General features: G+C 38.1%; 1 protein-coding gene across 1 annotated transcript in view; it reads left to right on the plus strand.

Annotated features, from left to right (window-relative positions):
- The first annotated feature begins 632 nt into the window (after positions 1 to 632).
- Positions 633 to 17,106, plus strand: part of grm5b (glutamate receptor, metabotropic 5b) — a 185,952-nt gene continuing 169,478 nt past the window's right edge. Inside the window, exon 1 of the mRNA XM_007902297.2 lies at positions 633 to 1,311. Within this exon, the coding sequence (XP_007900488.2) occupies positions 633 to 1,311 (679 nt within the window). The remainder of the gene's footprint in view (positions 1,312 to 17,106) is intronic.

The raw sequence follows: 17,106 nt of genomic DNA on the forward strand, positions 1-17,106 counted from the left end.
CATTCTCGGTGGAATTTGTCCACATATATATATGTATATATATTGAAACCACTGAAACCTTTTACGTCCTCCCGACATGAATTTTGTATTGTATTGTATTTGATCTACTCAAGGAGGCAAGCAACGGCAGATACTCTGTTAGAATAGAAATATGCCTCTCAACCTAGAATTACATGTATAACTCAAACAACCAAGTTTAATATGAAACTGCTAGACAGCAATTGGACTCAGAACATTAAGCAAGTGAATTATTGTCAAGTTCTCCCTTTCCAAAAAAATCTCCCAGGGTATGAGAAATACAAAACATTTAAATACAGTTAAGTTCATTCGGCTTTTGAGATCTCTGGCACCATTGCAGTCAATAGCAAACCATTACTGGATGAATTTCTAAAGCTTTTCTTCTCTTAATCACAGGTCACAAGATTGTAACATCTCTGCCATCTCTCGCTTTGACGATGCCTAACAGGCTCTGTATTCTGTGAACATGAAGTCTGGAAAATCTTAACTAACACGAACTGCTGAGTGGCGAACATTGCTCCCCATCGAAACTCCTAGATCTGATTATTTTGAACAAAAAAAATCTTTCCACCATAATGCTTCCTTGAACTTGAAGAAAATAAAACTTGAGTAAGATGGTTTTCCTACAGTGGCTTATGATTTTATTAACAGTCGAGGATGTTTTCAGGAACTTTGACTTCAGAGTTTCAGCCCAGTCCGGTGAAAGGAGGGTGGTGGCTCATATGGCTGGAGACATTGTCATTGGGGCTTTATTCTCTGTCCATCACCAGCCACCTGCAGATAAAGTCCATGAGAGAAAGTGTGGTGGCATAAGAGAGCAATATGGCATCCAGAGAGTTGAGGCGATGCTTCATACACTTGATCGTATCAATTCAGATCCAATGTTGTTACCCAACATAACCTTAGGGTGCGAGATCAGGGACTCTTGCTGGCATTCTGCCGTTGCCCTGGAGCAGAGTATTGAGTTTATAAGAGATTCTCTCATCTCCAGTGAAGAAGAAGAGGGAGTGGTGCGCTGCGTTGATGGAACTACAGTACCATTCCGAGCCAAAAAGCCCATAGTTGGAGTTATAGGGCCTGGCTCCAGCTCTGTGGCCATCCAGGTGCAGAACTTGCTTCAGCTCTTCAACATACCTCAGATTGCATACTCTGCCACCAGCATGGACCTCAGTGACAAAACATTGTTCAAATACTTCGTAAGAGTGGTGCCATCCGACGCTCGACAAGCCCGTGCAATGGTCGACATCGTGAAGAGATACAACTGGACCTACATATCTGCTATCCATACAGAAGGTATTTTGCCTTAATTTAATTCTAGCTCTGTCGTTTAATGTGAGTAGTGCCATATGAATTAACATTGGGGGACTATATCTCTTATGACAATAATAATAATTCTTGCATTTGATGTCACACTATTCACGTGGGGAGAAGGTTTGGAAGTGCTTCACGGGATATAATGTAAAGTGTAGAATGTTGTGGACCAACAAGATAGATGAATAATAACCAATAATACCAAATTAAGGATCAAAGTATGACAGATAATTTGCTTACCATTGATTCCATGTAACGTAATTTTTTTTGAAAAGAAGCAAAAGTAAGGTTTGTAGTTTGATTGCTGGTCTAACTGAATTGGCTGATCTCATCAGTGCCAGTGATAAGGATGCTCCAATTCATCGCAATGACCTGGGATTAAGCAGGGGGCAGCAGCAGCCAGAATTGTAGCTCCTGATCACTTTCCAGTGACCTCTGCTGGAGATCTATACATCTGGATGTTGGGTGAGGACAGGATTGGGACCAACTGTAATTGCCATGGATAAGTTGCCTGCCAATATTTATGAACAATATATTTTGCTGTGAAATTCAACTTTTGCATCAAGTCTTTTTGGTAGTAAATCTCAATAATGTGTAAATATATAAATCCAATTTACATTTATATAGTGCCGTTTACATCAGAAGGAGTCAAAGCGCTTTAACAAGCGAGCTGGAGGAGAAAGCTGAAGGTGCGGGGGGGAGAGAAAATGACTGAAAATGTGCACCATGAGAACACTTGAAACAATACTCTGCAACTTGTTATAGTAAAAGTAACTGGGGAACTATGTCAGGTTTTGAGCTGGTAGTTTGGGTACACATGTGTAGTAGAAGAGTAGCATTGAATTTTGGAGGTGCAATCCTTAAGATAAGATGTTAACTGAGGTCTTGTTTATGCAGGTGAACATTAAAGATCACATAACATTATTCAAAACAAGAAGGGATTTTTCCCAGTGTCCTGGCAATTCATGCTCCACATCATTTACCTCGTGCCTGTTTTGGGGATTTTGCTACATGCAAAATGGCTGCTATGTTTGCCTGCAAAAATCCTTCACTACATGTGATTAATTAATGTGAAGTACTTTGAGAGCTTCTGACTTTATTGGCATTGTAATAATGCAAGTTCTTTTTTTCTAATTATTTTTACATTGGTAGTTTGGTGCATTGTGAGTTAATTGCAAATAGCTTTAGCAGCAAGTTGGCAATGGTCTCATTTACACCCTCTGAAATGTTATGGCTGTTCCTCATACTGGAACTTGAGCTTGAGTACAGGCTGACACTGTCATGCAGTACTGGGGAAATGCCGCTTAGCTGGAGATGCTGTTCTTCAGATGAGATGGCAAGCCAAAATCCATTCTGCCTGATCAGATGATGATTACACATTCCAAAAATGATTGAGCTGTAAAGGTACCCTGTTTCAAGGAGAGCTGAGGATTAAACAAAATGCCGGGTTTCATACATGCTCTGAATTAGATTGATGTCAGGGAGCTCATTACGGTTAGTGTTTGAGGTGAAGAGGCAGGAGCTGAACAGGATAGCTTCGGTTTTGCTGACATAGATTTGGAGAAAGTTAAGGCTCAGTCCAGGATGCAATGTCTGACAGGCAGTCTGTCCAAGCAACATTGGTCCTGCAGTGCAGTTTTAACAGGAGCTGAGTTGTGCAATGCAATCTGCCCCTCCAAGTCCTACCGATGAGTCATTAGCACTGCCTTAGAATACTGCGGGCTATCCTTGCTCAGAAACCAGGTTACCAATACTGCCACAGAAGATTTATTTGATTCCGACATTCTGTTGCCAAGCATGTTACATTCAATCCAGTTCAGCTCCAAGGGGACACACTTACATTCCCCCACGAGGAGGATAGTTAGCAGTTGGTCTTTTGACAAGCACAGGTTTGAGCCCTCACTAGGTAGATAACAGATACTAGGAACTTCCTGTGAATTTCCTGGTGAGTAGCACACTCAGCATGAAATGCATGGCATGAGAGGTTTGCCACTATCCGCCTACCCACAGTTTAGAGACACACATCACTACCCATTTAGCGATGTTTCCACCAGTTGAAAGTGAGGAACTTGAGCAGCAGCTGCTTGGCTCTCTGCATACCAATCAAGGTGGATACCAACAAACTCAGACTCCAGGTAACAGCTTCCAACAGCTCAATAAATTAACAACCAATGTTAATCGATGACTATTCAGATATTGTACATGTTTTGGATACAATATTGTATATTTCAGAACTGGAATATATTTGATATGTGAGGTGGATTCTATTGTTCCTTCTGGATGAAACAATGGAAACTTAGTGGTGTTCCATTTCTATTTGTGGTAAGTAAATTGGGAAAGGTTTGCAGTGTGTTTCTATACTGAGTTTGTTTTAAATAGGTGCCACTATATTCTCCTACATAATGGGGACTGCTGAACAATAAGGGTGGTTTTCCAGCATATAATGTTACCTGTTATTTTCTGCCACAGACAAAGTCAATTATGATAACAATAACAGGCAGTCAATATTTTGTTGTGATACTCCTGTGAAAGTAGGAATACTCTCCAGGTGAATGTAAAATTAGCCTGGCAGACATGCTGCTCAGAAAGTAATGTAATAATTTTCAGAACATAAATATTAATTTGATCATCTTTTATAGAATCTTTAAATAAACTGTAGGTGGTGAGGTTTAATATGCAGCAATTTCCAATCTGGGTCTGAGTGGGGGTAAGAGCTTGGGCTGGTCTGAGACGTGACAGGCTGTTCATGAATAGAATGATTATTGTCTGAAACAGTTTTTGTGGATCTCAAATCTAGACTCCTGTCCAGTTTTAATAAAGGCTAATAATCTGGCATCTTAACACAAAACAGACTGTCAAATTAAAACACAAATGGTTGATCATTCCACTTTACCCCACACGTGCACATTTATTAATCCTCTCATTAACACAATGCCCATTTGGTTTACAACATACTTTTCACATGTGTTCTGATAACAGCCTCATAAAGATTACTAATGGACTTCAAAATGTCAAACTCTACATGTCTTTAGGGGATAATGGAGTTCAAATTAAACCCATGTCAATTTGTATAAAAATATTAATTGACATATTTATGGCCTATTGTGGATGCAATATGTGCAACCAGAATTTGGCTCTCTGAGGTGCTAGGAACAGTTCTGTTGGTTGATGCACATACAAAGGACAACAATAATACTTTATTTGGAGATGGCATAGATAGAGGAGTCAATAAGTTGTCATACTTGCTCTCTCAGTCAGAGGAGGGAGGTTGGGGTAAAGTCAAGGGACAAAAGATAAAAGCAGGCAAATACTAAAGAAAATAACAGATAGAAAATAAAATATACATTTGAGGATGCAGTGAGTGAACAATTCAGCTATACCAATAATTATTTGACTGAGATAATCAGTTTAGGCTAAGTCAATATTTGGTTTGATCAAAAATTCCTAGTGTTATATACGTTATACAGTATTTCTGATTCCACAACTTGTAGCACTATATAATTTGTAATGGAAGATTTTCAACTATTATGAGCTCATTACTATTAATTGATCAGATGGAGGTGGAGTGACCTGCAATGCAATATATCTTTCTCTCAGTACAAAATTAATTTTATTTTCAATGTTCAAACAGATCTGTAGTTTTGTTACTCCCCACTTAAATATTGCAACTGAATTATTCAAGGCCATATCGAAGACTCCTTATAGTGTAATTAAGGTCAAAACAAGGGTTGATAATATACTCTGGTACCCATAGGACATTTTGTAGTAGCACTTTTGAGCACCGTTTCATACTGATTGTCAACTATAGATCTCCATTGACTTGCTGTTTCAAGAGAATCTAATCTATTCAGGATGTTGGTTTGTCAGCAGCCCAGCAATTTAATTTGAATTGCTTGTATTGATCAAGGGAACCAGTAATGCAGGCTATAATTAAAGTTTTATTTGGACTCTAATTTGACGTTGTATTTCAGAGACTAAAAATTCACCAATGTGTTCCCAGTTACAGAGCTCGTGCGCTGAATGACTTTCATCTGAGACTGAAGGGCAAGATTTAAATATGGATGAACACAGATATTTTAAGCTGCTACAAATAGCCTGTAATATTCTAATGAACAACACTGTATAAAATATACCTCTCTCTAATTTTGCAATTGTAAACCTTAAGAAAATTGGACTTTGCTGATCTAATAAATTAAAATTTATATTTCTCCTTTTGCTTCTGTACATTAACCAAAATCCAGTTTTAAACAGTGCTACTTACATCATACTTATTTTATTCAGTGCTGCAACACTTCTTATTATATAATAATAATCCTTGCATTTCATATAGAGCCTTTCATGTCTTACAGACATCTCAAAGCGCTTCACAAAATATACTGTAAAGTGAATTAACTGTATATTTGTGGGCAAAACGCCGCAGTCAATTGTGCACAACAGTGTCCCACAAACACATGGATTGAAGTGACCAATTTATTTATTTTTTTCTTGAGGGATTATTATCAGGCATGTGGAGTAAGGAAACTTGCCCAAGGTTTCGCCTTGCTGAGAATTGAACCCAAGTTTCTCACTTGTGAGCCGAGTGCTCTAACCACTGAGCGACAGGACTCTAGCACTGGGGACTTTTTGTTTGGGCTGTGACACTCCCTAGACATCATTCTTGATTCTTGTAAAGAAAACACTGAAAATGGTGGTGGAAATCAACATCATTAATTTCTGGTGTAACAAACTGTTGAATTCAGGCACCTCGGGGAAAAAATTCCATCTGGACCTGGGTTTACTCTATTATGTCAACATTTTAGAGTGAACCGAATTTGCTAAATTCTTAAATACTCTTTAAATATTGTTCAATATGTAAACAGTTTTCTGCAAGTTCCAGAATACCAATCATGCCATCCTTCCATTATAGCAACAAGTTATTTTATAAGTGAGACAATATACTGGCCTCAATCATCCTTCCTGCTAACCTATTCAGTCATTAATTGCAACCCTAAACTTGTGGCCTCATGTTCTGCTGCCTTGGCATATCTAAAACTTTTGATCTGGGTTTACTTTCTCAAAATCTCATATAAAGTATGATATTTATATGATATGATCTTTATCATATAATGATGTTTATTTTCATAGCGGAAGCAGTTGAGCTTGTTTAATCTTTGCTCATAACTCATTCTTCTAGCACTGGGGACTATCCTGGTTGCTCTCCTCAGCATTGCCTCCAGGCAAAAAGTCAAAAGGTCAATGAGATTAGTCAAACAAGATCTACCACTTCTGAACCCTATCATTTATTAGGATGTCATTTAATAGACTATTTTCTTTTAATGATTGACTCCATTAGTTTCCAATTATTGAGGTCACACTAACAGGTCTCCAGTTGCCAGGTATGGTTACAAACCCCATTTACTTGCTTCCAGCCTGTTAGGAATCTCACCAGTGGTGATTGACTCCCTCATCATGTGTGTTAGTGTTTCACAAATTTCCTGCCTAAATACCCTGGGATACAGTTTTTCCATCCCAAGTATTTGTTGTTTTCAGTGCTTTGAGCTTATCTAGAACCTCGGCCTCACTCATGTAAAAGCAATATAGTATTTATTGAATTCCCTTAACTGCCAGGTCTGTCATTTACCCAGTAAACTTTAATAGATTTATCAGGCACAGCCTTCTTCCCATAAAACCATTTTGAATCCCACTTTTCATCCCATATCTCATTAGGTGCTGTGCTTCACTATCTCCTCCTTTATTATTCCATGATATTGAAAATATTTCACATATGCCTGTCACTTTGTGATTAACAGATGGCACTGAATTCCTATTAATGATGACCTTGGATTAATATTGACTGACATACTTGGTGGCTGCTGCCATAAGAAATCCAAGTAAAACCTGTTATATAACAGCCCCTTGCAACCCTTTGAAGACTTTGGACCTGATCCTAATCAATGTTCAGTTGCTTTAAGTTGATGTATCGCATTAAAACTGGTGAAGCATAGATAAACTGTACTTAATGATTCTAATCATGAAATAATCTAATGTGCAACTCATGTAACTAATCCAATAAATGCAGTAATTGTCCAACTCACAAAGAAAACTGGAACAAGTGTAGATTTGATGCAGACCGGAAAACGCCCAAATAAGGCAGGGCCTTTTTTGACACACTAATACTAGAACTATTAAAATGCTCTTATTTCTTCAGCTAAAGGATACAAATAAAGAAAGATGAATATGTCAGAATAGTTTCCTTCTGAGGAATGGTGAAAAGTCTTGTCAACTTTTCACATAAACAGATTTTTACATGGCAAAAATGTGTTTCTGTGAAATACCAGTGTTAAATGTGGAATTGTATCAATTAAGCAGTGTGACTCAGTTGGTGGAGGGAATTTAAATTGTGTGTTTTTTCATAAAATAAAATCTGGAAAAATACTGCTGCTCATTGGCCAAATGAATATCTGTTTCATTATACAGAAGCAAACTAACCAAGCTTTGGTGTCATAATAGTAAAAAAACATATCAGTTTTAGTTATAGAATTGATCCTTGGTTTATTGAATTCAAAGATCTAATATTAGATGACCTCAAACACAATTAGAAAGGATCATTAAAAGTGTATAACCATTTTCCCCAGAATGGTTTCTGCTGGGGGAAGAATGATCATTCTTCATTATACCAGCACTGAGCCTTTCTGACCACATTCAACATTGTGGTTGATCAGCTGGAGCCCATTGCCAGAGTTCACCAACTCACATAAACCTGGACACTCTGTATTGCTATTCTTCACTCTAACTGTGAACTCGAAAGAACCCTCCCTACGCATGGTGCATTCGTATGAATTTAGCCATTTCCCAGACAAGACATCATCATAGCTTCCTTTGATTGAGACTGGTAATTTAGTGACGGTGTTCTATATTGCCCGCTCATGTCCTCTAAGAACTGGGTTGAGACTGCTTAAAGTCATTACATGTAGAGCTTGTTCAGCTGGCAGACAAAAGAGACATTCACTGCACCAATTTGGTTGGATCCAAGTCCAGTTCTAGAGGTGAATGCAGAACGCACTAACTCACTGTGCTACCCAATCCCTCTCAGGCAATCCTTTTTATTTAAATGTGCTACTGTGGAGCTTGTAGCTGCAAAGCTAAACCATTAGACTGGATTAAAAAGCCTGCATTTGAAATTCAATATCAACAGAGAAGGAGTTTTGTCTTGATCGACTGGATCATTGTGGGGAGTGGTAAAGGAGAAAGATGAACAATTCAAAATTAGATTCAATTGCAGATCAAGAACAACAACAAATTGCATTTATCTAGCACCTTTCATGTCCCAAATGCTGCATTGCTGGAGGTGTCGTCCTTTGGATATAACATTTAAAAAGAGGTCCAGGCTGTCCAGGATGTTAAAGATTCCATGGCACTACTCAAAAAGAAAATAGTGTTTCTCCTGGTGTCCTGACCAACATATGAGATTCGCCATTTGTTTCACGGTTGTTTGTGGGACTTTGTGTACGTTAAGAGCTAGTTGCATTAGTGTGCATATTCATCTATGCAGTTTCTTGTTCTGTATTTATCAAATTCATACATTTATGAATGCTGATTTGCACACATCTGCCTCTCTATTAACATTTTAACCATTGATTCTTACATTGCTGATAGATCCTTTGACCAGTTTCCTAAGCGAACCATTTTTAAATGTGTGTTACTGAAAAAAGAATTATTAAAATAATACAGCATCTTGAATATCAAGATTATCCTTTTTGCTGTCATGTATACTATTAAAATAAATTACCCACCTAGGACTACAAGGGTGAAAAAGCTTCTACATATGTCAACCTTGCTCAGTGTGCAGCACTTTGGCTCTGAATCAGAAGGTTGTGGGTTCAAGCACCATGTTGGGACTTGAACTCACATAATGCAAGCTGACACTCCAATGCAGTTATGGGGAGTGCTGCATCAAAGAACATCACAGGATTTTGCTGCAAAGTGTAATGACTGTATATTTTGTAGGTGAACTCAGCAGCCAATTTGTACAACGATATCCCCCAAATAGCCATGAAGTGAATGACCAATTTATATCTGAGGGATTGTTGCCCAAGACAGTGTAAATTGCAGATGATTTTACAGTACTTTCATGAATTTATTGAATAATCTTTATTACTTGCTTCTCTCCTTATCATACTGGTTCAAATTCAGTTGAGAATCAGCGTTATTGCAGTACAAGACTCAAATGGGCACAGATTCCAAATTATTCATAAAAATATACAAATCAAATCATTTTACTAATCTATATGTAAAATTAATTATGTGGAGTCATTGCCTCATAAAAATTGCTCAGAATACCACTCTAAATGGATTTCGGCTCTGGTTTCATTACAAACAAAAAACAATCATTGGAGATGCAAGAGACTTGCCATTTCCATTGCTTCTTCAGACTATTTTTTGGCAAGGCTGATTCCAGAAAAAGCTAAACATCTGTGTGGCCATATCATTTATATGCGATTATTTACAATGACTGGAGCAAAAACATATTGACTTTGTTCCCAGGGCATCACCTATTTCTGAATTACTATTTTCAAAATAAATCCCTGTTTCCACTCCTTTGCTGAAGGCAGTAACTCTTGCAGGATTACAGTTTCATATGCGCCACTCACCCTCCAGTTCCAAAACCAGGTGGGCATTCTTCATCTGTGATCTGAGACAACGAGTGCCAGCATGGTGCTCAACTGTATAGTGCATCACAGCTGAGCCCAATGGTATTTCTGTCTGACACCCACACAAATACACTTCCCTGCTTAATTTTTCTCCTTCCTTCATTTTAGCACTATCCCAGTTGAAGTCAACTCAATTCACGACAGATTGTGAATTGCAATACATCTCAGAATTTCCAGGTCTGTAAGGTTCAGTTGCACACTTAGTAGTACACTCGCTTACTGAACTATTTATTCTGCATTATGTTTTAATACGTACTTTAGTTATTTAGTTAATGGTGGCCTATGATTAAAATCTGTTTTGTACTTAAAACATCATTATTCTTAGATTTACTGATGTGTTTTCCATAAAAATTGATTTTCTATCCAAATTATTCCATCATAAAGATTTTACAAAACTCATTGACAAATAGCTGCACAGAGGTATTGAGGGTGATACACAATGTATAACCAGTTCCCTTCTCAGATGATTTACAGAATTTTCCTGAATTTATTTGACAATCCTTAACCCTTGCTACAGTTCCATTTTCTACAGTGAAATAGAGAGTCAATGTCCTGCCTTTTAGACAATTTCAAACTGTTCACATGATGGAATTAAATATTTTAATAAGCCATTTATAAGCCACTAATTTAAAACTTTAAACTGTCAGCCTGGTTCAGTTGGTCGTACTCTTGTGTTTGCCTCAGACGTTTGTAGGCTCAAGCTCCACTTTGGGACTTTGAGCTCATTGTTCAAGTGTCTGGGCCCTACCCTGTATGAGGGGCGCTATATAAATGCAAGTTGTTGTTGTTGTAGGCTGACACTCCAGTGCAGTGCTGAGGTAGGACTCACTGTCAGATATGCTATCCTTCAGATTAAACTTTAAACCAAAGTCCCATCTGTTTAGTGGATCCCTTGGAAAGATTCCTTGGAAAGATTCAAAAAGAGAAGGGAGTTTCTCCTGATGTTCTGGCTCTAAATCCCCCAGATAAAATTAGTCATTCATTTCATCGCTCTTTGGTAAACATTACTGTGTTCAAATTGGCTGGTATGCTTGACGACAAAATGCATTACGCTTTACAGAAAACCTTGCGAAGCACTTGAGATGTTCTTGAAATTATATTTCTTACATTTTTAGTCAAATGCAAGGATTATTTTTAATTATAAAGTAAAAATAGAAAAATACATCAAACCTGAAACAATGCTTATCTTTTACTATCCATTTCTCTTCTTAATAATAATAATCCTTGCATTTGATATAGCTCTTTTCACGTCGGGAGGACGTCCCAAAGCGCTTCACAGAACACACTGTAAAGTGAATTAACTGTATATTTGTGGGCGAACGCGGCAGCCAATTGCACACAGCAATGTTCCACAAACAGTCGTAGATTGAAAATGACCAATTTATTATTGTTTTTGGTTTTGGAAGGATTATTATTAGGCGTGTGGAATAAGGAAACTTGCCCAAGGTTTCGCTCTGCCTGGAATTGAACTCAGATCTCTCACTTGCAAAGCGAGTGCCCTAACCACTGAGCTACAGGACTCCACATGTAGGCTTCTTAAGGCAGTGAGTTGTGCTGAATGCGTTAATGCCTGGATTGTTCCAACATATAACTGAGCTTAGACCAATAGTATTTATTATGTGACCAGGAGCCACATTTGGCCCATCACCCTATCACTTGTGGGACTCAAAGGGCCTGTTGTTTCTATGTCCTTCTGAGCCTATTTTAATTGCCTGTTGCCTGTGGGATATAGACCACTGAAGTGTGATTCAGTGCTGCTGTCCTTTTCCTGGCAATGTTATTAAGAGACAAAGATACTCCAGCTGTCATAAAAGAAGTACAGATTCATCTCCAATTACTTTGTGGTCCAGCTTGTTGAGCATTCATGCCACAAAATGTCAGAGATTTTCAAGGGATTTACTGTAGAGTGTAGTGACTATGTATTTCTAGGCAAATATAGAAGCCACTTCGCACACAGCAATATTACACAAACAGCCATGTACTGAATGATCCAATTTTATCTGGAAGATGGTTGGCCAAGACACTGGGAGAAACTCCCTTCTCTTTTACAATAGTGCCATGGAATCTTTAAAGTCCACCTGAACAGGCAGACAGGAACTTATCTTATCATCTCATCCTGAAGGATAGTACCTCTGATAATGCAATGCCTTCTCAAACTTCTGCACAATCTTTAATTTTATGAGTAAAACCTTGAGAAATGTTCAACCTCATCCAAAGTGGTTAATTTTTCCTTTTTGTAATTTAAAGACAAAATGTAGCTCTTTTATTTTCACTAAATCTTTCAGGGCTCCTGGCCATTCTGCCAGTGGATAGATTTATTGAACGGATCTGGTCTGGAAATAAAATGTAAAAACTTCACAAAGTAGAATCTGTGTGGTACAAGTAGGCATTTAATTCCAAGCTTAGGGGCTAGGATTGAGACCTCCAGATATTCACTTCTATGCTGCCTGTAAGAATGTGGCATTGATGTTTAGAAAACCTTGAAAACCCTTTAATGTTATTTATGTCATAGCCCTTAGAGACTACAGCATTTACACTGAACACATGGTCCCAATTCTCCCAAAGCACTACATCATATACATTACTTAAGGAAGAGAAAATCTGCAAGACTACAGCTGAGGAATTTAAATATTTTTGTAAGCACTTATTCAAACAGTAATGGATTGTAGAAGCTCATGATTAATTGATCAGAGAAGTCTGTATTCATTCTCTCAGGGTTCAGCGCAGTAGGAGGAAAGCTCACACAGGATGCAGTGAGGAAAGCTCATCTGCAGTTTCAGGGATAAAAGGAGTGATATTCAGCTTACAGCTAAATGTAGAATTTTTTATCAATACCTGTTTATAACACGTATCTCTTATTGTCAAAAATTAATAAAGTATTTGAATTTATATTCCTGAAGATTTACATTGAAGCCATCAGAATTAAAACAAGCATTACAGTGTAAGTGAACATTAACATATTGCATCAACATTTTTGACATTTTCTAACAGATCTGTTATCACATTGAATATGTCAAGAAATAGCTTTTTCCTTCATTAGTATGCATTGTTTTCACTTAATTTATTTATTTGATACCTTTTTTGTATATTGTATGATAATAATTCAAATATTTGATACCATGCTTTTATCCCAAAGGTCATCTCAAAGCACTTCATAATCTATACTGTAAGTGGAGTGATTATTTTGCACCTAAACATAACAGCAACACACAGTAATGTTCACCAAAGAGCCATGAAGTGAATGCCAATTTTATCTGGAGAATTGTTGGCCAGAACTCCCTTCTCTCGTTGAAAAGTGCCAAAAACTTTAATATCCCCTGAGCAGGCAGACGGGACCTCAGTTTAATGTTTCATCTGAAGGATGGCCCTTCTGACAATGAAGTACACTGGTATGTCAGTCTTGATTATGAGCTGACAGTCCCAAAGTGGGGCTTGAACCCACAACCTTCTGACCCAAATGCAAGAGTGCTAACAACTGATCCAGGCTGACAGCTTAAAGTTGAGTTGTTGCTCAAGGTGGAGATCCTGGTAAATAGATACCCTTCTGTGTTTCATACTTCCTTTTCATTAAAACTTCTATTATATAATTTATGTTTCCTTCAATATAGTTCCCAAAGCAGACTAATAATAGTAATATCCTTATATTTGGTATATTGCCTTTCATATTAAGAGGACTTCACAGGATAAACTGTAAAGTGCAGTGACTGTATATACATTGTGTGGGTGAATGAGGCAGCCAATTTGCTCACAGCAATGTCCCACAAACATCTACAAAGTGAATGACCAATTTTATTTGGGGTATTGTCTGCCATGACACTGGGAGAAACTCCATTCAAAGAAGTGCAACATTCACAATTCACAATTCACGTGGAGTCCTGTGGCTCAGTGGTTAGAGCACTCGCTTTGCAAGTGAGAGACCTGAGTTCAATTCCAGGCAGAGGGCGAAACCTTGGGCAAGTTTCCTTACTCCACACGCCTAATAATAATCCCTCCAAAAAAACAAAACAATAATAAATTGGTCATTTTCAATCCATATGACTGTTTGTGGGACATTGCTGTGCGCAATTGGCTGCCGCGTTCGCCCACAAATATACAGTCAATTCACTTTACAGTGTGTTCTGTGAAGCGCTTTGGGACGTGCTCCCGACGTGAAAAGCGCTATATCAAATGCAAGGATTATTATTATTATTATTATTATTAATTGATGTAGAGCCTTCATATAAAGTCTAAAAGCACTTTATACAAAGACGATGCTGAACACGGAAAGTTATTCAGTCAGGTATTTTTATTGCTTGTTTGTGTGATTTTCAACATCTTATGCATAATAGAATTTAAAAAATTGCTTTTCACATGAGTCTAAGCGAATGATAATCTTTGTTGGTCTTGTGGTCAAAAAGCAGCAGTTTGCAAGAAATTGAGTAGCTATCGGTAAATCCTCCTGCAATCCTCTTTTTCAACCCCGCGTACGACTATGGAGCCTATATATGATTACGGAGGACATTGTATTTCGGGGTTACAATTCTGGGATTTCAGAAGCACCATTACTATACAAGATCCCAGGATTCATTAAAGAGAGTGCGGGATTTTGTGATTGTATAAAAGCCGAGCCCAGGAAGGGGATTGCTGGAAGCTGGCCACATGTTGCCGCAAGGACGGGCGGGTGATTGAATCTCATGGGGAATGGTTTCACTGAGGTACCCTCCTGGTGGGAAGAACATGGGAACATAGGAACAGGAGTAGGCCATCCAGCCCCTCGAGTCTGTTCGACCGCAAACGTCCTGGACGAGGTAAGATTTGGGATCCCAGGAACCCAGGATTTGGGGCAATAAAATCCCGAGATCTCAGGATTCTGAAAGAGTACCAGGATTGCAACCCTAATTGTGTTCAAGATGAAGAATTCTGCTGGCAGGCTCTCAATAAATGAATTGACATGAAGATTTGATCGTCATACAAAGCTGAACATTACTGCAGTGCAAATTCTATCTCTCCTCATGAGTCTGACAACCTAAAAGCTTTTGCAAAAAGAAACAGAATTCTGCATCACCCTCATTTTTATTATGAAGAACAGCTGTTGTGAACAGATAAATGATTTCTGACTCGCCATCCTTTGTTCAAGTACAGTTTACAAAATGGGCTGATATTACTCCGTGTCATGTGATGATGACTATTACAAATCAGATGCTTTGCTCTATGTATTCTATATTAATTTAACGTAGGAAAGCACACAATGAGAAAAGGTTATTTTTCCATCAAGCTCATTCCATTTAGAAACACTTACAAACCTCTATGTCATGAATGTTACTCGTACAATCATCTCATAATCATATTTAATAAGAAGAATCCTTAACATTTGTGTAGCGACTTTTAAGTCAGGAGGATGTCTCAACATGTTTAGCGGGATTTTAAGTGCAGTGACAGTGTATTTTGTAGGTGAACAAGGCAGTCAATTTCCACACAGCAACGTCCCACAAACAGCCATGAAGTGTATGACGAATATTATTTGGGGATTGATTATTGATGAGGATTATTGCCGACAAACTCCTTCATGAATCTCATGGCATTCCATGAGATCTTTGATAGCCACCTGAATAGATAGATTGAGCATCAGTTTTAATCCTCATCTGAACGACAGCACCACCAGTAACACAGCACTCCCCAAGCACTGCACTGGAATATCAGTCAAGATTATGCCTTAAAGTCCCAAGGTGGAGCTTGATCCCTTAAACTTCTGACTCAGAGGTGAGAGTGCTGACAACCAAGCTAGGCTGACACGCTTAGGTTAAGTGGACATGGGGTTGGGAGAAACAACATTCAGTATTTGCTTCACGATAATTGCTGGACAGATTCGGTCAGCCTGAAATTTCTCATAATGTAAGCATTATCATCAACAACAACAACGTGCATGTATATAGCACTCTTCACACCGGGTGCATCTCGGAGCACATCGTTGAATGGAGGAAGAGGACACCATGAGCTTTGTCGAACTCCTGAAGATTCTTCCCTTCTTATTTTTGAGTAGGGGATCCTGTTAAGATGAGGATGGATTTGTGCTTGGTAGGTTTTCAGTGAATACAGAAACACTAACTGAAAGAAGACCAAGCGGGTGTTATCTGCAAGGAAAATAATGTACATGAAAAAATATGGAAAATTATTTCTAGTAAACGTCTGTCAATCCATCTAGTTATTTATCTTATGCTTTTCAGAAGTAATAAAAAGTAACATATATGAAGGAAATTAAATTTGTTCTGAGTCATTCCTTGAGCTCAAAAGTGCGAATGCTAAAAGGAAATCAAGGGCATTGAGGTAGTCATGCAGCACAGCATACTGAATCAAATGTTGTGGGCAGATTCATTTTGCCATACGAATTCTTAGTTGGAAAAATATTTTTTATCTATACTCTAACACAAGCAATGAGTATTTTAGCCCCATGACCACTTGTACTAGGAAGGGGGAATCATTGGGCTCATATTGATATAATGCCCCCTGAATTTACCAGTCATGTGAATAGTCAACATAATTGGGGGTTAAATTCATTTGAACATTGCAGGCATTAAACTAAGCCCTCATCCTAGACAGCCTCAACGGACTGGAGCACTTTATTGTTACTGTTACTATGGCGACTGAAAAGAACTTTTGATCCAAATATATTCACCAGAAGCCTATTGTATTTATGCAAAATCTCTTAGAAATGGATTCAGGGGTTTCTTACTAGGCAGTCTTCTTTTAGGTTTTGCTGAAATGGTTGATGTAGTTTTTAATCCTTGATGTTAGATTCTTTTATGCACATTGCACTTTTATCAGTTCTGCATCATTTGTATGCATTTGGATGGGATGGTTTCATTATTTAAAGTAGCCAAAGAGACATACCCATTTGACCTCCAAGAAGAATGATGTAAAAGGGGTCAAATGTTTCTTTTGACATAAATTGGTGAATAAAACCAGACCTTGGAATTAAAGACAGCCACATTCAGTTAATTGCATTTGGCTCCAAAGCAAGAGCTTCAGTAACTGTTCCTTTGAACGGTTATATTTAGCTGCCATTCAAATCAGGCATTAAGCAAATGCTGTAAAATATACCTGCTCCCTG

This window comes from Callorhinchus milii, unplaced genomic scaffold (genome assembly GCF_018977255.1).
Source record: "Callorhinchus milii isolate IMCB2004 unplaced genomic scaffold, IMCB_Cmil_1.0 Scaffold4, whole genome shotgun sequence".
NCBI classification, from domain to species: domain Eukaryota; kingdom Metazoa; phylum Chordata; class Chondrichthyes; order Chimaeriformes; family Callorhinchidae; genus Callorhinchus; species Callorhinchus milii.